The 25,162-nt window shown below is 40.1% G+C and overlaps 1 protein-coding gene and 1 non-coding gene across 3 annotated transcripts in view; one reads left to right on the top strand and one right to left on the bottom strand.

Annotated features, from left to right (window-relative positions):
* The window catches only part of LOC118117722 (E3 ubiquitin-protein ligase RNF31), a 51,768-nt gene extending 39,594 nt beyond the window's left edge, over positions 1 to 12,174 (top strand). For both annotated transcript variants that reach the window (XM_035170223.2, XM_035170222.2), the window contains 3 exons: positions 989 to 1,085; positions 8,806 to 8,971; positions 9,332 to 12,174. In XM_035170223.2, coding sequence (XP_035026114.1) covers positions 989 to 1,085; positions 8,806 to 8,971; positions 9,332 to 9,382 — 314 coding nt within the window. In that variant the 3' untranslated portion in view covers positions 9,383 to 12,174. The remainder of the gene's footprint in view (positions 1 to 988; positions 1,086 to 8,805; positions 8,972 to 9,331) is intronic.
* A 12,555-nt stretch (positions 12,175 to 24,729) lies between these two features.
* Positions 24,730 to 24,835, bottom strand: LOC118118498. The gene has a single exon (XR_004697967.1). It is a non-coding gene; the product is annotated as a U6 spliceosomal RNA (small nuclear RNA).
* Positions 24,836 to 25,162: the final 327 nt, after the last annotated feature.

Below are 25,162 nucleotides of genomic sequence, written 5' to 3'. Positions count from 1 at the left end.
ATCATCATGTCTCCAAAACTGTTTGAACAAAAGTTAGGATTCTTTATAGGACAAATTGAATTTGTTTTCACCAGGTGGATCTAATAAACTTGCTGCTGAGTACATTTACTATTAAGTTTTTAATGTACACAAGAAGCTTATGAAGCTTTTGTTTTTTTTCTATTAGAATTGCAATCCCTGAAAAAATATATATAACACTGAGGGCCTGATTTAGAAGTGATTCATAAAATCATACTAGACCTACTGTAATATTTAGTGTAATGATACATTTTTAAAAAAACAGATCAAATCTAAAAACATACTGTTACAGTAAAGACAGCGAGAGAAAGATCGACAGAAAGATGGAGCTGGTAGAGGACAATTAACGCAAACATAAATGATCTTAACAGAACAAAGACGAATTGAAATAAAATTACTGATGTTGCTGATATCTATTTGGGGGTTGTTTCTTTAAACAAATTAATTTTCATTTGTATTTCTGATGATCATAATCGGTCTCAGCCTCTGCAGTGCAAGTCTTTAGAGGCTGAGTATCTCTGATTTCATGTCTCCCCTGTGATCTGTGTGATACTACCTCAAATGCATACACTTGCATTGTATGCACTTGAGAGCAGTGTACCTTGCAAACACTCACTAAAAGGACTCCAGCCTGCTGCATCTGTACAGCATGTCCATTTGAGGCAAACGGTATCACTTCGGCAGCTAAGAAACGTTACAAATGCTACAGCAAACCCTACAAAATCTACTATAGATATTGCAGGCTTACTACAAAGAGGCAACTCTTTCGCAACCAAATTGATGAGAGCAACAGCTTAGCCTCAGGTAGAGAGCTTGGAGCTAGTTTGTTTGTTTAAACATTAACAACCTAAAAAAGATAGGATACACTGCTTCTCACCATTCAAATGTAATTATAAATCAAATTGATGTGATACCTTTTACCCCTTCTGCTCTTTGTCTGTCTTTGTCCACCTTCGCTATTTGTTTTCAGGTCTATGTGGAGTGATAGAGCAGAAGGATGAGGGGGGGCAGCAGACAGATTCAGCTTGTGGAGCTCAGACCCAGCATGGACATGCTGGACTCTGCGAGTATGACAGCTTAATTATTTATATCCTTAACCAAGGCATTACATGAGCTACAGTGTGTATGTGCTTCAAACCCCTGAGTCAGTAGGATATCCAAGGTGCACTTGTTATTCAACTTTGTGTTACCTATATGTTACCTTTTTGTTGGTCATGCTTCCTTTCGTCACACATTTTTAGTTCCACACATACACATATATATGTATACAACTATGTTTTTTTTGTCTTGGGGACATAATATCTCAGAACACCTTGAGATGTTTTCCTAAATATGGTAAAAAGTTAATTTAGACTGAAATATGAACTGATAAGAGTTTGGTGGTGTAAAGGGCCCATATTGTGTAAAATACATTTTCTGGGCTTTTACTGTCCGTAACGACTTGAAGGGGTCAGTAGGGACCCTCACAGTATGAAAACAGTCACTCCGCGGACTTTTTCACTCAGTCCATTCTAAGAAATATGTTATCGAAACGTCTCGTTTCGTACTTCCTCCTCCGTATGAGTCCTTCGGGATCGCACTCGTCTCTCAGCCCCACCCAGCCGGTACCAGTCCAGCCTCCGAACCCACCACCCCCGCTCCCCGTCACCTCCACCGGCACCACCCCTCCTTACCGAACGTGAAGCGACTTGTTGCTGAGCTAGCAGCTTGTTAGCTACCACAGGCTAACCACAACAAACAACACTGAAGAAACACTGCAGCGTGGAGGGATGCAAGGAAGAGAATGTGTCCGCGCACCTCCTAAGAACGTTACTGTTCGAGACCAGCGGTTACCCTTTATTTCTTCTGACGTGTCGCTGTGCTCGACTCATTTGACCACAGACTCTCAACCTACAGCAACTCCTCCAGGATACAGCTGTTCCACACTGCTCACCGCATGCTCCACATACAACGGAGTTTCAACTCCGTACTGTAACTCGGGATGTTACTCCTACATTGGCTGACTGTCCTGCTAAAACTTGAACAAACATGAGGACGGTGTAACTTACCGTTCAGAAACATCCTGTTGTAACCGACTGTAAATATGTAGCTGGTCTTCTATAGCTGCAAACATAACAACGGGACTTTCAGCTGTGTTTACAGCGACAGATCGTTAATACGCCAGAATGAGACCGGTGATAGGCCTGGTCGCATGTCACTCAAAGTGCAGTCAGCCAATCAGAGGAGGGGCTCAAGAGGCAGGCGGAAACAGCCTGTTCTGTCTGCAGCTCCAGAGAGAGGCAGAAGAGAGCACATGGAAATACACATTGCAGCAGTTTCTTCGACTTTAAACCACTGATATATCATCTTAGGGGTACCAGTACCTCAAATTAAATCCCAGAAAGGTGTAAAATATGGGGCCTTTTAAGGTCAATGGTGAACATCCTGGAGGCCTTGCAAAACCATTTTTTTGCCAAGTAAACTTGTGATCTTAAGATTCAAGATTCAAGAACTTGTGATCTTAAGAACCCCTCAAGAGAATCCTTAATATATGGTAAATAACAAAGAAAATAAGTGACAGTTGGTTTTTACTTTAGTTTAACTGAAAACACATCATGCAGATGTTATTATTCATTAGAAGTTGCAGAGCTGCTTCCTGACTATGGGTTGAGTATAAATGAAATTATTTATTGATACCACCCAAATCCTAAAGTGACTGTAGTCCAGATCAGCACGTACAAACTGTTGTTGATTGGCCATATTTTAAGTTTCAGCTGAAATAAGGTCACCATGTTTACAGACCTATATTTTATATATGCTAATAAACTGGGCTCATATAGGTTGAGTTCGGGTAATTTTTTTTATTTTGACTCCTACGACTTACCTGTTTTACACATTAGATCAACATATTATACCTTTCTGTAATACTTAAGATGTTTTCGAATCACACCAGAAGAAAGAATGGAGATATCGTACTCAGAAGAGACATGACACAGCTTTTAGTGTTCTTTGTGCCAAAAAAGAAAATTCTGTCTGAATTGGAATATCTGGGACACTTGCTTTATGCTTAAAAAAAAACTAAATCACCTTGCTTTATACATGCCAAGCTCAATATTACCAAATTATAAGAATGAGGAAAAAGCACATAAAGCCGAATAAGAAAATGTATATTATTAATAGACATGACATTAACTCATATTAACATATAAAAGTCATGTTTTTTTTCATAAAGAACCCTAAATACAGAAACTATAATATTCATTTAAACATTCTATTAAAGGCGCATCACTCCTTTTTTTAATCAATTAAAATTTAACAGCAAACAACACGAACAAATTATTCATTCAGTAATTTACCATTCTATTGGGGCAGCTCAGGGAACAAACAGTACTTGCAGGTGAGAGACCATTGTCATCAATCAACCCATTGTTGTCTTCACAGTGGCTGCAGACCACAGGACTTCTTCTGTGCTTTTTGGATCATCTCTGTTCTTTAGAGAGCAAACTGATTATGTGCTAGTTAACTAACCAGACCAGGTCAGTTTAAACAGACAGGGACAGACTGTTTTTACCATTAATTCCTGTCTGACAACTGCAGACCATATGCTACATCTTTTTAGTTTATCTTTTTTCTACTTCAGGAAATCTTTGAAGGGATCTATAGTCAGAAATTGAATATAAAATAATTCTAATGATGTTTTGACGAGTGTGCTTCATCTAAATTGCATAAATAGTTGTTTTCTTCACCCTAGATTGGGCCATTTATATTTAAATACTTTGTATTTACATGGGGAGCGGGTCCTCTCTACGGGGGCCGCCATGTTTTTTACAGTAGCCCGGACTGGACAGACTAAAAATCGTTTGAGTTTTTACGGGGACTGAACATCCCAGATTACCCAAATTCACCCTATACAAGGTAATTTATGGACCATGGTTTTTATAACTCAACAGTATAAATGCCTTCATCACCACAGAGGTCAGGGCGACGGGTCTGTAATCATTGAGTCCAGTGATCTTTGTTTTTTTGGGGACAGGGATGATGGTGGAGGTCTTGAAGCAGGCTGGAACGTGGCATGTCTCCAGTGAGGTGTTAAAAATGGCTGTGAACACCGGAGACAGCTGATCAGCACAGTGTTTCAGGATTGATGGAGAGACAGAGTCTGGCCCGGCTGCTTTGCGGGGGTTCTGTCTCCTGAAGAGTCTGTTGACGTCCCTCTCCAGGATGGAGAGAGTCGTCACTGTGGAAGGGGAGGAGGGAGGGGGCTCTGAGGTGGGCAGTTGTGGAAAGGCGCAGGCCTTTGCTATGGTGGGGGAAGTGCAGTTGATGGGCTGGAGGGTGGTGTCACGGGGGATGGTGTCAGGACTGTCCCATTGTCTTTCAAAGCGACAGTAAAACTCATTCAAGTCGTTGGCCAGGCGTGGGTTGTTAGTGGAGTGGGGGGCTCTAGGCTTGCAATCTGCCTAAGCCCTTTCCAGACAGAGGCAGAGTCGTTACTAGCCCTCTCCTTTGTGGCTCTGTTTGGAGGGGGACCCTCCCAGCGAAGGGCACTTCATACATAGGGGTAGGGCCAAGAGAGAGGAATAGGGACAGGCATTACTATTATAACCATTGCAGCCATGTATATCCCCCCCAGCGCCGACACTTAGGAACCTCCGACCTCCAGGTCTTATGCAGCCATCAAGATTGTTTGATCCAGCCTGCGAGGCAATTCATAAATAGAAAAAAAAACACATGCGACCAAACGTTTTTGAATTTGACAAAAACAAAAACACTTGCTCCAAACATTTAGCTGCTCTGTTTTTCACCTCCCCTGAATCATGGAGCGAGGTGGAGTTTACACTCACTCACATAGGCCCCGGACTGGCCCCACCCCCACTCACTCTGCACTCACCTTACACTTTAACAATGAACACCAACACTAATCACAATTTATTAGTACCTAAACAGTACTGAAGTTTACTGTTTGTTTGATTCGCTCGAGAGTTCCTGAGACATGTACACACGCACATACAATACACAATGCACGAAACAATACAAACCTAAAAGTTCATGCAAATCATAAACAGCCCATCCTGTTTACTGAGCTGGTAACATATATCCTGAGCCAAATGTTTAATATTTATTCAAGAGCAATTTTTGTTAACAGATCCATAGTCCATTTTATTAATGTTTTATGTATTTAGGATTTTAATATCTTTTCATTGTAATTCAAATGTCAGACTGGATATTCTTAAGAATTAAGTTAGTTGCTCTTTAACACGGTGTACTTGCATGATTATGCTATTACATTATCAGTATAAATATACATATACACAATGGTTAGAAAATGATCAATCGATCAAATTTTATTTGTATAGGCCATATTCACAATTTGTCTCATAGGGCTTAACAAGGTGCTACATCCTCTGCCCTTAACCCTCAACAAGAGTAAGGAAAAAACTGCAAAAAAACCTGTTAACAGGGGAAATAAACACATAAAGAAACCTCAGAGAGAGCCACATGTGAGGGATCCCTCTCCCAGGACGGAGAGAAGTGCAATAGATGCCACGTGTAACTAATAACATCAGCAAAAAAACAGTATGTACAACATTGGTTTGAAGAAACTGTTTATAACATAATGGAAAGTAAATTAATTGAGGAGTTATTGTCAGTAATGGTAGAGTATGTGAGTATTGTTTATCAAGCAGTCTTGTTGAAAAGAATAGTCAATCAATCAATCAATCAAATTTTATTTGTATAGCCCATATTCACAAATCACAATTTGTCTCATAGGGCTTTAACAAGGTGTGACATCCTCTGCCCTTAACCCTCAACAAGAGTAAGGAAAAACTACTAAAAAACCCTTTTAACAGGGTAAAAAGAAGGTAGAAACCTCAGAGAGAGCCACATGTGAGGGATCCCTCTCCCAGGACGGACAGAAGTGCAATAGATGTCAAGTGTAAAGGAGAACATCACCAAGATAAAGGTTTTAGCAGCATTGATAAGAAACATTTTGAAGCATAACTGAAGGTCAATGAATTGGTGGATTAATGTCAGTAATGGTCAAGTGTCTGAGGAGAAATACTATATATCGAGCAGTCCTGCTGCAATCATAGTCCATGGTCAGCAGCCACCATGATCATGATCCACCATCAAGATCGGATGCCACTATAGTCCACAGTCATTGTCCACTGCCGCCATTAGGATCCATCATCAGCTGCCACCTCGATCGTGGTCCACCACCAGTATCTGATGCCAACACAATACAGGATCCGCCATCACGCTCTGTGATTCGCGATCCACCATCATGGTCCAAGATGTGGCCGCAGCGTTCCTGGATCTGCAAACGATAAAGCACACAGACTCCAGGGAAGAAGTATAGTCAGCAATATGAGAGTAATAATAATAATCATTTATCACAATATTTTTTAGGACATATCATCCAACAAAATGTGTTATTTTAGTAGACCTACCTTAAAATGTTCAATATGCTTGCCTCCTGACAGGAAATAAAAACAGGGTCCACATTACATATTGCCTCCACTGGCTTCCTGTTCGTTTCAGGATCGATTTTAAAATGTTATCGTTAAGTAAATCTCTTAATGGACTGGCCCCTCCTTCATGTTCACACTCCAGTTAGAGAGCTGAGGTCAGCCACTCAGCTGCTGCTGGATTGCCTAAAACTAGGCTCATAACCGAGGAGATCGAGCCTTTGCAGTAGCCGCCCCAAACTTGTGGAACAGCTTACCACTCCATATTAGATCTGCCCCCTCTATCGCATGCTTCAAATCATTGTTAAAAACACATTCTCTTTGGCCTCCTTTTCGAAGTGAGAAAGTTTTTAATCCCGGCAGATTTTATTTAATAAACATTTTTAACAGTATTTTCATATATTACGTATTGCTGTTTTCTTGTTTTACCTTTTACTTTGTAAAGTACTTCGGTCAACCAATCTGTTTTAACTGTGCTATATAAATAAAGTTGACACTGACATTGGCACATATCCAAGCAAAATTGGTATTCTACAATGAAATATCCTTAACTGAATCGATATTGAAACAATCCTGACCTTGTGAATCAGAAACAATTTGATTTCGGAAATCAATGGCGATAACCAGCCTTAGTTCAGAAATTAGCAAAGTATATGGGAACTGTCAAGAAAAGGTTTAATAGGTGTGTTATCGCGGTGTTAAAAGGTGCAGTGAAACATTATGGGTGCAACTATGGTAAAAACATTTGTCTGGAGCCCTGATATGATATATGTGTAAATAATAATTTAATATGGCCCTCGAAGGATATTAAAATAGTAAAAAGCATACAAGCAATTGTGAATAGAGGATGTATGAGTCATAATGCAGGCCACCCAGAAACACTGAATGACCACTGATGCACGTGCAAATCGGTGAGCATGAAATGCAACATTCAAATCCAGTGACAAGGTGGCACTGAGATCAGCAAGATCCACCTAAACCGAGCCATCAGGTTATCAAAGCGAGCTCATTTCAGTCCCATGTGGCAGGCAATTCAAACCATCACAAACTATATGACTGCTTCACTACCATGTGAGGACGACGCAGACTTACTATGTGAACTCAATAAATATTTTATAATATTTATATTGTGGAGCCAAACTGAGGACGCCATATTCTCTGAACTCCACCTGAGCCTGGCACATCTAGAGGAGAAGAACACTCATTGGGTCAGCTGGGTCTTAGTAAGTGGCTACTGGACTCTCACTGATTGTTGGAAACATCTCCAACACCATATCTCTGGGCTGCAGCTACTGCAGTCCACTGCTTTTTACCCTGATAACCCATGAATGCCGTGCCATGTTCTGTGCAAACAACATTATGAAGTAATGAAGGAAGAAATAACGATCTGACCCACAGAAGCAGGTGAAGCGAGTTGGGCTATGCGCTAGGCTAAAGGCTTACCCATACAGACCAGTGCTCCGGAGCCTGTTCCACCGCCAACTCCAGGTCTCTCACCAAACAAGATGGATAAGATCAGAATGAGAATTACGCCTTATTGTGTGACTATCAACATAGAGACCTGGCTGAACAACAACATCCTGTACGCAGCAATTGAAGTAGCCTGCTGCTCTGTTTACAGAGCTGACCGAACGAGGGACTCCAGGAAGAACCGAGGAGGAGGTGTTTGTCTTTATGTGAACAACAGCTGGTACACAGTCACGATCATTGTTTACAAACACTGCTGCCCAGACCTAGAGCTCCTCGTAGTGAGGTGCAGTCCATTCTGTCTTCCAAGGGAATTCATAATAATAACAATTATGGCGGTAAACATTCCCCCACAAGCTAAGGCTCAGATAGCACCTTGAAAGCTGCATATCATCATCAACAAACAGCTGATGGCTCACCCAGATGGCTTGATCATCGTACCAGGGGACTTCAATCATGCATCATCTCAAACTGGTCATGCCCAAACATCATATATAACATCATATATAATTGTATAACTGTCCTCGGGTTTCCCAACCCGAGGACAGTTATACAGCAACAAAAAAAGATTACCTCATCACTATGGATCCTGCAAACCACTTTGTTTCACTCCTTCCAAAATAAATGCATTTGCTGGCTCGGCCGAGGTTTGTACAACAGAAGACAGTGGAAACACTACCGCTTTTGTCCACAGAGGCTCCAAAATCAACGAGCTCCTGGTCCCCCACCCTTTTCGAATGAAAACATCTCATTCATCTGTTATCTGTTCGGTCATCTGTTATCTGTTAGAATTGTTTACCATCAGTACTAGCAGCAAGCTGTCATGTTCTAATATGTAAACATGCTAAAATGGTGCTATTCTGATATCCAGGAAGCATTACCGGGAGTATCTGGTCAGCCTGATCAACAGCCACTCTATCGACCCCGCCCCCCTTTACAGCTCCAATGAGCTGCTACTGGCCTGCAGGCGGTACAAGGTAGACGACACCCGCAAGGATGGGGAGGACGGCTTCACCTTCTACAGCAGACTGCTCGAGGTGTGTGTCTGTGTCAGTGTGTGTGTGTGTTGAGCAAGCTTCTTTTTGGTAAGCGGTCTAATCAATGGTCAAACCATAATAAGTAACTTCCAGGGGTTTTTCCAACACCAACATATAACTATTCTATTTTGATAAATTAATTGATTAATTACAGAGTACAAAGAGAGCCTTGAAAGTGAATGAGGAACTGATGTAAATAGCTTGTTTGTTATTATTACTACATAAATTGGTCAAACCAGATGTTGATTTCTTTTTATATTCAATGTATCACACTGTATGAAATAAATATGCTCCATTTTATCTGATTTATAATGTTTAATTTTGATATGTGCCACTAACCTTCCTTTGTGCTCTTTGCAGAAATTGATGGATGAAGTACCGCTTGGCGACAAGGTGCCACGCAAAAAATGAATGCAACAACATGGTTTCTCATTTCCTGGGGTTATGTCGACTTTTTCACTTAAAATTCAGCTACAAGATACATAATGACAACTGTTTTCTTTTTCCTGTAATGGTGTAAATACAGGATAGGGGCATCTCTAGACACACAAATGTCCTTTCCTCTGGACAGTGTTGTTTTCTGTGCCATTTTAATTAGCGTTTGTGAAAGAAAACATAACAATATGGTTTAAATACTGTTAAGGTACCTTAGAGGCTTAATCCTCTCAAGTGAAAGCCCAGGAGATAAATTCATCGAAACAACAACTTCCCACAATCAGGGGTCTCTATGAATTTAGTCTTGATCTATGTGAGTCACCTGCCTCCGCTGAGTCTTAACAACACTGATGTTAATTGTTTCATAAAGTTGGTTAGCAACTGGCTCAGACAGCTCCACTTTACTGAACCAGCCGAGAGCGCATTCACATTAAAGACGCACAAGCCAGTCACATCAACATCAACACATAAGTACAGATTATTTAATATGAGATCAAATGTTACCCCTGGAAACCTTCTTTGCTTGTTTGCAGCATATTATGAAACTGCTATTGAAACCAAGTGCAGTACACTTCAAGTGAAGAAAGTAAAGAAAGTAATCCTTAATGAGGTGGATATACCTTTTTTTTTATCTACAGTCATCATCTCAGTGTTTCCTGAGATAGGATTTATTATGGGTGCCTAGCGGTGCGAGCACTACTAGGCGCAATGCATAGCACTCATATTGTTATTCCACGAAGTTTATTTATAACTGTTACTTTGCAGACTTCAGAGGTTTACATTAGTGATGATGTCACAGGTGAGACTTCCCTCTGACGACTCTTGTGTCAACCATGAATGGTGCCACTCCTGTTAGCTGATCCCCCTGCAGCTCCTCTGCAGGCATGTTGGGTTAGTCTTTCTGTCCAGCATACCTGCAACTAGTATTTTTGGTCTTCCAGAACTTGTCTTACACAGTGTAGCACTTTGATATATTTTAATGTCCTGTTAAGATGCCCCAGCCACCTTAAATACTTTACTCTCTTCACCCTGTGATCTCATTATATGGTACTACTCAAAGTTCATGGACCATTATTTTACCTCACAGCTCCTCATAAATACCTTAATGGAAAACAAGTCCAGGACGTCTGAGTGTAATGAAAGTAGAAAGGTTCCCCAAACCTTTATACATGCCACAATTTGTGTTTTAGTTTTTTTATTTATTTAATGAAATTAAAACTAAGATTCCAACATTTAAAACAGTGGTATGTTTTAATAATTGTTAAATTTTCGACCAAAATCATTCTATTGTTGTTTTTATTTATTTGAGTTCACAGCTGGCTCCATTAAAAGCATCCCCTTGATCTGTTATGTCATTGTTATGGAAAGCAAATGTCTCATGCTTTTGTTACATGCCACTTTATTGTTAACTCTGCTGTTGTTTCTGTCAGGAGCTTGTAGGATGCTGATGTGATTGGCTCAATAGTCAGCAGGTGTTGATCTGATCCTCGGAACTGAACATGATGTTAGCAGTGCAGCACAGGTTACCATGGTGATCTATCCCCAGTTAAAAGTGAGCCAGCTTCTTGATACAGAAAACCTGAGATAAAACCAAAGATAGCTTGATCTCACGCATTAAATCTGTGTTTTTGCTGTACATTTTATGTTTTAATTATTGTGTGTAAAATAAAATAAAATAATAGTGCATATTTATACTTGATATGTGAGTATTGTATCAGTTGGTACACACCTGGTATTAACATGTGTTTTTTATGATCCGATCTCAAGTGGACATCTCTAAGTACAGGTGTTAACGCATTCAGATAAGATAGCGACCCGATCACGCCCGGGGGTGGTCTGGGCCACGTGTCCGCATTCTTTTATCAGTGTGAAAGCAAATCCATCCTTGGCCACATAAGAAGGACCTTCTACACGGCTGCTGTCCTCTGAGCCGCTGCACCTTGAATAGATCATATTTTTTCTCTTCTCGTTGATTTGTTTGTGCCACTGCCACAATATCAACACTAATCACCACATAATCGTAAGTGGTCTGTATGTATATAACGCTGTCCTAGTCTTGATGACCACTCAAAGCACTTTACAGTACAGGTTATTGCCATTCACCCATTCACACATACATTCATAGAGTGCATCTATGGGCAACTATGGATTTGGGGTTTAGTATCTTGCCCAGGACACGTCGGCATGAGGATGAGGAAGACTGGGATCAAACCACCAACCTTCTGTTTAGAGGACCACCACTCTACCCCCTTATTCACAGCCACCCACATAATGATTTCTTTTAATCTTCATTAAATTGGTAAAATCTTTCTTCACAGCTGCACAAGATTCATTCAGACTCTCCTGACTACCTCTCTTTCTTTCTTGCGCTTGCTGACACACACACACACACACACACACACACACACACACACACACACACACACACACATCTGTAGTCTCAGACTGGCTCAAAACAACATTTTGGTCTTAACTAACACAAATGACTTGGGGAAGTGAGCCATTTGTTATCGAATCTCTCAGGACAGATGTTAATACCAGGTGTGTACGGGCCCTGTATTAAAGTTTTACAGTCGTTTATAGATAGGATTTTGTCTTGCATAGCATTAGATCCTGTGCTTGTGATAATATGCAGCAGTATGACACTTGATGAATGTGAACTCATGTTTAACAGGTTTGTAACTTGTTGATGTGTATTCCTTTGAATATGCTGTTATAACTGTGTTCTGTACTATGTCAAAATAAATGTCAATGGTTTACTTCTTTCAGTGCCATGTGTTTGACTTGTCTGTTTCAGTGTATTGCATTGCAATGTGTTTGTTCGCTGCAGCTTGATGTCTAAAAGATTATCTCCTGTGTTAAAGGAATTTACTGGTAACAAACACAGTTGCATTTGCAATCAGAATTTCTCACTTTAGCGGATTGAGGATGCACATTATCAATCAATCAGTCAAATATTATATAGCCCATATTCATGAATCATTTTTTTCTAGTTAGAGTTAGATTCTCTGTTGAGCAGGTTTTTATTAAATGTGTTGTGCTTTGAACAGTGGTGCCTTGTAACTGTAACTAGTAGCTCTATATTCTCCATGTTAAAATGCAGCTATTCTTGTTAATTTGCATGGGGTGAGTCTGCTTTGGGGCGAAAAAGGATGTTCAAATCGAGACTGCATCATGAAGAAAAATGTTGGACCAGGTGGCAATGCTACCTGGATCTGGCTTTCTGTGCTGAAGTGAGTAAGCATTAGCAGCCCTGGCCACTCCCCAGTATAGTCTGCCTCTCCACCTGTGATGTAAGCTCAGGTTACTCAGTTTTGTTTAATTTATGTTGCACCCTTTGAGAAGTTTTAGGTTTCACTCAGTTTAAAACTTTCTTTATAGCAACCTGTCTTCCCCCCAGCCTCAACTAAGTCTAACAAAATTTTGCATATTACTCTAAAGCATTTGAGTTATTCTGAAAACACTTCTGTGTCTTGTCAGGAGTCTGTGTACTTTATTAGATCTCAAAACAGTATTCAAGGTTTTTGAGCTAGTATTTCTTGAGGTCCTGGATAGTTACTAAGATGTTCAACCCAACATGTTTACCTTGACAGGCCAGGCCATATGTTGATTTTACATATGTATTACATGTTTAGGTGCATGTTGTCTTTTAACCGCTGGCTGTCGAGCTGGTGTCCTGTAAACGGTGTGGGCTTTGTAGACAATTGGCAAACTCTTTGGAGGAAACCTGATCTTATTAGGAGAGACGGCGCTCATCCCACTTGGGATGGAGCAGCTCTCTTATCTAGGAATATTACTCTATAAAATGACAACCCAGAGTTGGGACCAGGAAGCAGAGCTGCAGTGCTACACACTTCTCTGCACTCCCTCTGGTTCAGTCACACAACCACAACCCCATAGAGACTGTGTCTGTCCACCGTCCCATTAAATTATTAAATCAAACATTAACAGAGGGAGAATTCTACAGAAAAAACTAATAAAAATGAACACAACCTCTGCAACAACACAACAAGCAAAGACTTTTAAATGTGGACTTTTAAACATAAGATCACTATCATCAAAGGCTATTTTAGTAAATGAACTAGTCTCAGATCACAAAAATAGATTTATTGTCCCTCACTGAGACCTGGCTGCATCCCGATGAATATGTCAGTCTAAATGAATCTACTCCCCCCAGACATATAAATACACACGTTCCCCGAGACTTTGGCTGAGGAGGTGGAGTTGCTGCTATTTTTAACTCCAGTCTATCAATTAATCCTAAACCTAAACTAAGCTACAACTCATTGGAAAGTCTTGTTCTTAGTCTTCCACGCCAATCCAAGAAATACAAACAGCCAATCATATTTGCGCTTATTCTGAATTTTTATCAAACCTAGTCCTAAAAACATATTCATGTTGACAATAATAATGATAGCCTTAGTGTTGCATTCATTTCAGTATTAGACTCAATTGGTTTCAGTCAGTGTGTACACCAACCTACTCATTGTTGTAACCACACACTTGACTTTGTACTATCATACGGTGTCAAAATTTAACAGCTACTAGTACTTCCACATTATCCGATTCTATCAGACCATTATTTAATAACCTTCGATTTCTCATTATCAGAATACATGCCACTTGTAAAAAAACTCATTTTCTAGATGTCTACCTGCTGTAGCTTCATTTAAGGAAATAATTCCAATTACATTTAAACCCGGATTATCCATCGATATAACCAACGAATTCTTTAAAAACCCGAGCTCCACTGAGATTGACCATCTTGTCGATAGCTCTGTAAAGTCATTACGATTAACATTCACACACACGGTCATGAGGTGCTTCAACGTGCAGGACCAGAAGTGGGTCAACTTTATTCAGAGCCATTTGAATCTGCCAATCAGGTTGATTTCCTTTGCCCCGTCAGAATGTCCTGATGTCTTCACTAATAGCGCCTCTAAAAAAGAAACATGTAAAACATAGTAAATTAGCTTCCTGGTATAATTCCAAGACACGAATTAAAACAAGCGTCAAGAAACTAGAAAGGAAGTGGCGCTCCAACAATCGTGTTGAAAATCACCTATCCTGGAAAAATAGTGTTAAAGCATATAAGAAGGCCCTCCACAAAGCAAGAGCTGCCTACTACTCCACACTAATAGAAGAAAATAAAAACAACCCCAGGTTTCTCTTCAGCACTGCAGCCAGGCTGACAGAGAGTCACACCTCCACCGAACTCAGTATTCCTCAATCCCTGAAGAGCAATATCTTTATGACCTTCTTTAATGATAAAATTCTAACTATTAGAAATAAAACCAACCATCTCCTGCCCTCAGTTGGCACTAATACCTTATCAAGAACAGAAATCTCAGAAACAGCTGAGAATCCTACCAATTATTTAGACAGCTTCTCTGTGATCACCCTTGATCAGCTGACCAAAATAATCTCATCTTCTAAACCCACAACTTGTATCTTAGATCCCATTCCTACAAGTAGTTGAAGAAATTCTACCCCTAATTAATAGTACTTTAGTGAATACAATCAATATATCATTATCATCAGGATATGTACCACAGTCCTTTAAACTAGCTGTAATCAAACCCCTTCTCAAAAAATCCACCCTGGACCCGAAGATTTTAACCAACTACAGACCGATATCTAATCTCCCCTTCCTGTTTAAAATCCTCGAGAAAATTGTAGCCAATCAGTGAGTTTCTCCAGGAAAGTAATGTATATGAAGACTTTCAGTCGGGGTTTAGAGCCAATCACAGCACGGAGACAGCCTTGGCAAAAGTCACTAATGACCTTCTAATAGCTTCAGATCAGGGATTTGTGTCTGTCCTCGTTCTGTTAGATCTCAGTGCAGCATTCAACACTATTGATCATCAAATTTTATTACAGAGACTAGAACAGTTAATTAGCATTAAAGGAACCACCCTAAACTGGTTTAAATCATATTTTTCACTTAAAACAAATTTCTAGGACTGCCTTCTTTCACTTACGTAACATCTAAAAAATCAGACATGTCCTTTCTCAAAAAGATGCAGAATAACTAGTCCCTCCTTTGTTACATCCAGACTGGATTATTGTAATTCCTTATTATCAGGCTCCAGCAGTAAGTCATTAAAGACTCTGCAGCTTGTCCAAAATGCTGCAGCACGTGTCCTGACAAGAACCAGGAAAAGAGACCACATTTCTCCAGTATTAGCTTCACTACACTGGCTTCTGGTTAAATCTAGAATAGAATTAAAAATTCTCCTCCTCACCTTCAAGGCCCTTAATAATATGGCACCATTATACCTCAAAGAGCTGGTAGTACCATATCACCCCACTAGAGCACTGCGCTCCCAGAATTCAGGCTTACTTGTCGTCCCTAAAGTCTCTAAAAGTAGAGTAGGAGCCAGAGCTTTCAGCTATCAAGCTCCTCTCCTGTGGAATCATCTCCCACTTTCAGTTCGGGAGGCAGACACCATCTGTACGTTTAAGAGTAGGCTTAAAACCTTCCTTTTTGATAAAGCTTATAGTTAGAGCTGGTACAGGTTTGTCTTGGACCCGCTCTTAGTTATGCTGCTATAGGTCTAGAATGTCGGGGGACACATGACACACGGAGCTTCTCTTCCCAGATTCTCCTTCCTCTTCTCCCTCCTTATCACATCAAAGAAATGAATATCCCATCAATACATGTTACTGACTTGACTTCTTCCCCGGAGTCCCTTTGCCTTATCGTCCACAGATCCAGGGCCGCAGCTGTGGCCACATCGTGGATTAGGATCTGTGGATCGCGTATCAGAGATCGTGATCGTAATGGCGGATCCTGTATCGTTCTGGCTGATCGTGATAATCATGGCAGATCCTGCTTGTTATACAATATGTCTACTCACATACTGACAGTAATCCATTATGCTACAACCTGTTTATTGTAATCAATGCTGCAAATACCTTTATCTTTCTGATGTTCTCCTTTACACGTGACATCTATTGCACTTCTGTCCGTCCTGGGAGAGGGATCCCTCACATGTGGCTCTCTCTGAGGTTTCTAAGTTCTTTTTACCCTGTTAAAAGGTTGTTGTTTTTTTTGTAGTTTTTCCTTACTCTGACTGTGATTTGTGAATATGTAAACAAACAGTTCTTTGTGAAACCTTAAATTATTGTTCTTTAAAGAACCTAATTAGGTTGAAATATGGTTCTTTGAAGAACCAATAAGTAAAAGGTTCTTTGCAGAACCTAAAGAGGTTCCCCTATGGCAGTGGTGTCAAACTCAATCACAGAGAGAGCCAAGATTAAAAACTGGACTATGTCAACATTTATTGAACAGGATAGACCGGAAATTGGATAAAGTGAAAAAAGAAAACATGAGGTAGGCTACATTCTTCTTTTATGTACAGTACATGTGCCAGAGCCAGATGTTTGGCATCTTCTCTTGGCTGCCAGTTCATTAATGTTTGGGGTTAGGCTCTGTGCTGTGGAAACCCTACAGATGGAGTGAAGGTGTGCATCAGTGAGATAACTCCTGTGTGGGTTTTTGTTTATCTTCATCACAGAGAAAAGCTGCTCACACAGGTATGCAGTGTTGTGCCAGTTCACACTTAAAATGAACTAGTTCACGTTTATAGTTCATTTATTAGAATTTTGAACTAAGTTTACGGTTAAAAAATGAATGAATGATGACAAACGTACGGTCATGTGTTTGGTTCTGAATCGATGGTGTCGGATCATGTCTGCGTGTCGCTCCGCTCACTTTAACACTGAGTCCTGACTGTGAGCGTCACGTCTCCTGTTGTACTGAGCACAAAATGATGACGAGTCATTTTTCATGATGTTTAAATGCAGCATCATAAACTCTGGAGCGAATCAAACAAACACTAAGTTACTTCATGTGCTGATCAGGTCCTATTAGTTACTGAAGGTTAAGAGAGAGCAGGTCAGAGTGGAGGAGGACACAGAAACTCCAGCTCAGTACAAACCTGCACAGCTTCTGCTCTGATCACTGAGCAGCTGTGACCAGAGAAACTTTCTAAACTTTCTAACTTAACAGCTGTGGACTTCAAATAAGAGTTAGGATTTAAAGTGACACAGATTCTAATGTCACCTTTTTTTTTATTTACAGTTGCTCCTGTTGCTTCAAAATCATGACCTAATGTAAGATATTAAAAATGAATATCAATCAATCAATCAAGTTTTATGTGTAATCCGAAATCCTCTGCCCTTAACCCTCAACAAGATAAAGAAAAAACTACAGAAACAAACCCTTTGAACAGGGTAAAAAGAAGGTAGAAACCTCAGAGAGAGCCACATGTGAGGGATCCCTCTCCCAGGACGGACAGAAGTGCAATAGATGCCACGTGTAACTGAACACATCAACAAAATTACAATATTCACAACACTGGTTCGAATAAACAGTTTTTAGCATATTGGAAAGGTGTGTCAACGTTTAAATTATTTATACGTAAGAAAATATCTGATGAAGGGAGTAGCAATGACAATTCAAATGGAGGAGTTCTTGTTAGTAATGGTAGAATATGTGAGTAGGCATATTGTATATCAAGCAGTCTTGTTGTAATCATTGTCCATCACAATCTCTAAAAAGGGATGTTGATGTCCATGATTTTTGGTCTGAGATCAAAATCCACCATCCACAATGTGGCCGCAGCTGCAGTCCTGGATCTGCAAACGATTAAGCACAAGGACTCCAGGGAAGAAGTCAAGTCATTGATATGTGTTGATGAGACAATAATGTGATAAAGAGGGAGAAGAGGAAAGAGAAGCTGGATGTGTCATGTGTCCGACAATCTAGGCCTATAGCAGCATAACTAACTATAAGCCTAATCATAAAGGAAGGTTTTAAGCCTCCTCTTAAACGTACAGAGGGTGTCTGCCTCCCGTAGGACATGGTTGATTTATTTAAATTGTTACGTACTGTGTGGACTACATTAACTTGCTCATATATAAATTGTTGGAAGACACAAATTTGACCTGTGCTGCAGTCTCTGTCACGCTGCAGTCAGAACAATACACCAGGCAGAAATTTGTAATTGTGTCATTTTTATAGCCATCATTGCAAACACATTTGTTTTGTCGTTTGTGAATACATGAGGTCATTCATGTGCACTCAGCCAATCCCGGTGAGTCAGGGACTGAGAGAACAGCTTTCTGCCCATTGAACACACAGAGATCAGACTGAAACAGACCCTCCATCATACTACTGATAAGACTTCAAAGAAGCTGACCCCCAAGTGGCAAAGTAACTGTGGCTGGGACTAGTAAGTAATGTGATTACTGAATTTCAAAATCGAATCCCTGTTTTACTGTTAAATGTACAATACCATTTTGTAAGATCTTTATACAGCATTTCACTGAATATGTCAAAGAATTATGGGAAAATATATGGTCTATATTATAATCCTCCTCTACTGTAAATCCATATACAATGGTAAATATTCCCAGACAGAGGAGAGCACTGCTTTTTGCCCTACAGTGATAAATGATGCAAAATAAAATGAAGATCTGTGTACTTTCAGGTGGAGGAAGATCTAGCTACTTACTCACCGACGTGAGCTTCATGATAATCAACTCAAATTTGGTAACAGCACTAAGGAAATATGATTCCTGTATTTTTTATGGGAGCGCAATTGACTAATAAATGCCAAGTTGAAATTGAAGACATTTATTCACTTTTTGTCTTCACTCTTTTAAATGGTAAAATGGTAAATGGTCTGTATTCATATAGAGCTTTTTTCTAGTCTTGATTACCACTCTTTACAGTACAGTTTTGCCATTCACATTGTGGAGGAATCTTTGACCATCCTCACACATTACATCTGTACACCAATAGGAAAATAGTGCCTGTCTAATTCCACACATACTCCCTTCTCTCCCAGCAATACCTAGGTCAGGTTATAGATAAAGGGCCAACCAACAGTACATTGTGGGCGGCTGTGGCTGAGGGGTAGAGAGGTCGTCCTCCAACCTGAAGGTCGGCAGTTCTTCAGTTCGATCCCCAGTCTCCCCCATCTGCATGCCGAAGTGTCCTTGGGCAAGATGCTGAACCCTGAATTGCCCCTCATAGAACAAGAAAGTGCTGCTAATAGATGCGGTGTGTGAATGTGTGTGTGAATGGGTGAATGTAAAACTGTACTGTAAAGAGCTTTGAGTGGTCATCAAGACTAGAAAGGCGTTATATAAATACAAAACCAAAACCATTACATTGTAGTGTCTATGTTGAAGGACACATATTCACACACACATTCATACAGTGCATCTATGGCCAACACATCACTTGCGTCAGGGGAAATTCGGGGTTCAGTATCTTGCTCAAGGACACTTCAGCATGGGGAATTGGTATTGGTACCTCCAAGATGATATATCAGTGGTTTAAAGTCAAAGAAACTGCTACAATGTGTATTTCCATGTGCTCTCTTCTGCCTCTCTCTGGAGCTGGAGACAGAACAGGATGCTTTCGCCTGCTTCTTGAGCCCGTCCTCTGATTGGCTGACTGCACTTTGACTGTGTTTAATGATCCAAGCGGCAACGTCCCGGGCTGAGCGATGAGGCCAATACGGAAGTGCAAAAAGCTGCAGTTCACTGGGTGGCCACTTGAAGCTGGCTGGCAGTCAATTCCCATTGACTCCCATGTTAAAAAGCCCGACTTTAGAGCAGAATTAAACCTGTTTACAGCCTGGTTCAAAAAACGGTTTTAGTCTCAATCACTAAGTCCTTCCTTCATGACAACTCTGATGATTTTGTATTTGGACAAAACTTTGTATTTAAACACAAACACAAACTCAGTTTTTCTTACATGCTTTTATTTTTAAAGTGAAGTTCCTGTATAGACGCGGACTTGCTGTTATGAATCTGTAACTTCACAAAGGACAAGTTGTATGTTTTAGCGACCCTCCGAAGAGGCACAAGCTCTTACGGTGTTGTTTAGGGAAGTTTCAAATAAACCTGAAAACATCAGTTGAAAGTCTCGACCATCTTTCGGGGGATATGCTACAGATAGATAAATGATAGTTTTCATTTTTGTCCATAATTCAAATATTTCGTTTGTTAGTCTTTTGTGGTTCACTGTTATTTATACAGAAGGAGAGTCTGACAGTTTTAAGTGACGCTATACGTCATGGCGCTAATACAAGAAACGTTGCCAAACAAAAGACTGTCTAAGAGTGCAACAGTTACATGTAGCCCGCTGAACAAGGGCTCTGTGCGAAACGTCCATGCAAAATGTAACTTCATCAAAATACTAGATTACAATTATCTCAGAAAAACAGAGCTTTTTTTTCTTCAAGTGAATGCAATACGCTTCCGTAGGTCACAGCCTCTCCCTCATCTTTCCACTTTCTCCTGACTCCGCTCCTGCTCTCTACACTTTCTCTCCGCTGCTCGCTCTCTCTCTCTCTCGCTCACTTCACCACTCACTCCCTCACCGTCCCCTCCCCCACCCTGAGGGTGCCAATTTCAACACGTTCAACACAATTTAATTAGATAATAGTTTACTCTGCCAGGGACCATTAGAAAAGGCACAAGGACAAGGTGTAAACAAGTTGAAAGTGTTCACAATGGGGGGTCAAATAAGTCGTCTTCTGAGTAGTGATTTGGTTTTTCGACCAGCACCTGAAGGCAGCACCAAAACCCAAACTGTGAGATCCCTCCGCCTCGCTGCAGAGCTAAAACACTCAGACCTGTGTCCGAGCACTGATTCAGACATCAGGACATTCTGACGGGGCAAATGAAATCAACCTGATTGGCAGATTCAAATGGCTCCGAATAAAGTTGACCCACTTCTGGTCCTGCACGTTGAAGCACCTCATGACCGTGTGTGTGAATGATGTATGATTCAATACGCTTTAAATGTGTTGCCTTGTATTAATATTACAATTATAAATGTCTGTTATCAATATTATGATGTCATCATGTTTGTAATTGTGATAATAATAACTTTGCGACTGGTGTTTGATTGAGTCTCTTTACTCAGCTTCATGATTTATTACAAACTTGTGTGCAGGTGTCCGGTTTTCCCCCCAACGTTTGATTGGCCGGTCCCATTTGGGAAATGGTCGACGCCCAAGCGTCGTCATCGCTCTCTGATTGGCTGCTGTGCTCGTGTGTCTGGAGCTTAGACTGTATATACAAATATCTGGAGTAAGCAAGTGCCACTATCTCCCTCCTTCAGGAGAAGTAGTGAACTACAAGAGAAAGAGAGATATGAGTAACTCAGGTGTAATGTGCATGTGGTTTACTCCGGATAGTTGCGTCTCTGAAATAATGTGTGTACAGTACGGTTGGAAAATGTACAGTGTGCTGCTCAAAAAGCGTCCTTCCCAGGCAGGAGCTCCTCATCTGTTTCACCCTTCTCAGGTGAAGTCTTGTGATCCCTGGATGTTTTACATCAACAAATAGGCATCACATGCTGCCTGGGGTGTTTGGATGGGGCTTTATTTTATGTTAATTAATCTTTTAAAGATCACTTAAGTTACATTGTTTACATTTTCAGCTTCTTAACTTTTTTCTCCGAGCTGTTGTGCCAATGACTTAAAAAAAAGGTAAAAACTCAGACAATAAATCTTCTTGAATCTTGTGCAATAAACCCACAGCAAAGATTACAACATACACACACTCAATCTGTATAATATTTATCTCCCATTCCAAATAAATATTTAATTTCCGAGGATAAACTCACTTACAGGGGAGAACAAAAGTATAAATCTATGTTTGATTATCCCGCCGCACACACCCACTAGTACATCTAAATCGTACCATGTTTCCAGGTGCGCCAAGTGCATCCTGTCCTCCGTGCGCACTGGACATTAAACTGCGCTTTGTACGGTGCACTGTGGCGCGCGAGGATATAGGGCCCTAGGTTAAATTATAAACTAGGGCCCCTCCCCCACCCTGAGGGGGGGAGTTGAAGTCGTTAAACGTTTGTCAACCACGGGACCTGAGGCTGCTCTTTCATTGGCTGTGGCAGAGTTCCCAAGGGACACGGACACGCCTTCTCAGGTACATGCGCCTCCACCGTGTCACTTCCACTGTGAGCTGACCGGCAGACACTTGATGACTTCAAGTGGAACTGCGGCACATCAGGGAGAGGGGGAGGGGGGGGAGACCCTCAAACTTCTTTCTGCAAACGGCATGAAAGTTGCCACAGTCACTTAGACACAATGAGGCTTCATTTTTGCAGCAGCTTTAATTTATCTGAAGCTCGATGCAGACAACAAAACAAATGTCTCCATTCAACCAAGCTGTGGTATAATAATAATAATAATAATAATAATAATAATAATAATAATAATAATAATAATAATAATAATAATCAACATCACCAGCATCATATTATGATGATGATTATTATATTAATTATTATTATAATAATATTATTATTGTTATTGATATTATTATTATTGTTATTATTTGTATATGCATTATTATAATAATCATTATTTGTATTATTATTATTACTATTAGTATTATTATTTTAATTAGAGAGGTGACTATGACTATAGGAACAGAGCCTAATGCAGAGTTTACAAATAGTTCAAACATGAAATATGAAAATGTGTGAAATTGTTCATTGTAAGAATTGTGAGTAGTGTAGTTCTAGTGCTGCTCACACCTCTGATAGACTTACTTCTCTAGTTAAATCTCAACATATTTATCACGTGCAAATTATTGTGAATAATATCGTGGGCACTTGTATGTGTTGTGTTAATGTTTAAGAATTTACATTTAACGTCGATGAACTGCGTATGACATCTTTAAGTGTAGCACTATCTAAGCAGGTACGTTAACTTTGTACTGAGTGAGCGTTGGCAAACTGTCAAATGCTAAATAATGTAGCTAGCTTTAATAAGAAGAATAATACTAATAAAAATACTAATAGGCTTCCACTGTCACATATGATTAGTGTACAAATGCTTAATGAACACGGGGAACAGTGTCTTTTCTACTTATAATGTCCACTGATTTCCCAAATTGAATGGACTCCGATTAACAAGGTTTCGATTCGATATCGAATTTGATTTGATTCAATATGGATTCAGTTGGTGATATGTCAGTCTACATTACGAATTGAGCTTGGATATGAAAGAAACGCTCAGAGAACTGAAGCTGTAAACTGTGCAAGGAAACCTCGCACTTGGTGCTTTATTAATAATATTAAGTTCGTCACAATGTGTTGTCCCAGAAATGATTGTGATAAATGATTTTATTGTCATTCTGAAACCATTCATACCACTGATATAATGATAATATCACAGCATGATAATAATAACGCTTACAAAGAGCAATGAGCTTTTAATTCTTAAGAATATAAAGTCTGATAGTTGAATTAGAATTTTAAAAGATTAGGGTCAAATAGACTCGTCGTCCTTTGAGTAGTGTTTGGGGTTTTTTCGACAGCACCTGAAGGCAGCACCAAAAAGTAACTTAATGTGTGAGATCACAGAGATAAAATAAAAATTAAGAAGAAATCAACTTGATTCAAATGGCTCAGAATGAAGTTGACCCACTTCTAGATCCGGGCCCGTTCAGAAGTAAACATTCACTCAGCTTGTTGTTCACCGGACAGATGTGACAAAAGACAGATGTTAGGATTTACTGGACATGAGCGGTTCGCCTCCGCCTGCCGTGCTGCCAGTGTGTGACTGATGTGTGATAGAGAAAGTCCTGCACCTATACAAGCACCTCATGACTGTGTGTGTGTATATATATAATAGAATAATATAATTTCAAATGTGTTGCCTTGTATTTGTAATTAATGTTACAATTATAAATGTCTGTTATCAATATTATGATGACATCATGTTTGTAATTGTGATAATAATAACTTTACGACTGGTGTTTGATTGAGTCTCTTCAGAATCAGAATCAGAATTATTTTATTGGTCAAGTATATTTTCACATACAGGAAATTGACTTGGTGTGGTTGGTGCATAGAACATAAATCAACAATATATACAAGTAGACAAAGTCTTAACTGAAAAATTGGCAAAAGAGCAAATATTAACAAATGGCAAAAAATAAGAGACCAATGTTTTATGAAATAGAAACATTTTACTCAGCTTCATGATTTATTATAAACTTACTATTGTTTGAATCATAATTATATTCTTCACTGTTTGTAATCTCGATGAGCAGCGTGTTCCTCTTGTATTTATTTATCCTAGAAACGGAGCTTGCAGCAGCTGTGTCTCTTCTGCCACTGCCACTGCGCCACCCAGCGGCTGCTTCGGGCCAGTTCCGGTGGCTGTGATGCTGTCGGTCTCTCCTGTGTGACAAGGGCGCCACCTGCTGGCGTATTTTTTCATAAATTCAGGACAATTTGGGACAATTTGGGACAAAATTTAAGACAAAATGAGGAACGCTTCACGAATTTGCGTGTCATCCTTGCGCAGGGGCCATGCTAATCTTCTCTGTATCGTTCCAATTTTAGTATATGTGAAACCGAAGTTTCACAAACACACCATAGGCACGAATGTGTTATAAAGAGGGTGTAAACGAAAGTATCACTGAGTCATGGTGCTGTTTATTCTGGGATTTCCTTGTGGAGCTCAGACAGAGCAGACACACTTCTGGAGCCTCTCTCTCTCTCTCTCAGAGCTGCCCTAACCCGAACCCGAACCCTAACCCGAACCCTATCAACCGTTTGTATCTAAACCTCCGCGTTATTCTCAAGCTCACGGGGCCGATGGGAGAAATATGCAAATGAGCTCATCGTCACGGCAGCTTGGTTGGCTGCAGGCGAGAGACCAGAAGACCCTCCCACTTTGCCTCTGAGCAAAC

The sequence above is a fragment of the Hippoglossus stenolepis genome, chromosome 11 (genome assembly GCF_022539355.2).
Source record: "Hippoglossus stenolepis isolate QCI-W04-F060 chromosome 11, HSTE1.2, whole genome shotgun sequence".
Classification (NCBI taxonomy): domain Eukaryota; kingdom Metazoa; phylum Chordata; class Actinopteri; order Pleuronectiformes; family Pleuronectidae; genus Hippoglossus; species Hippoglossus stenolepis.
Note: the sequence above shows the minus strand (reverse complement) of the source record. Positions and strands in the feature narration are given on the sequence as shown.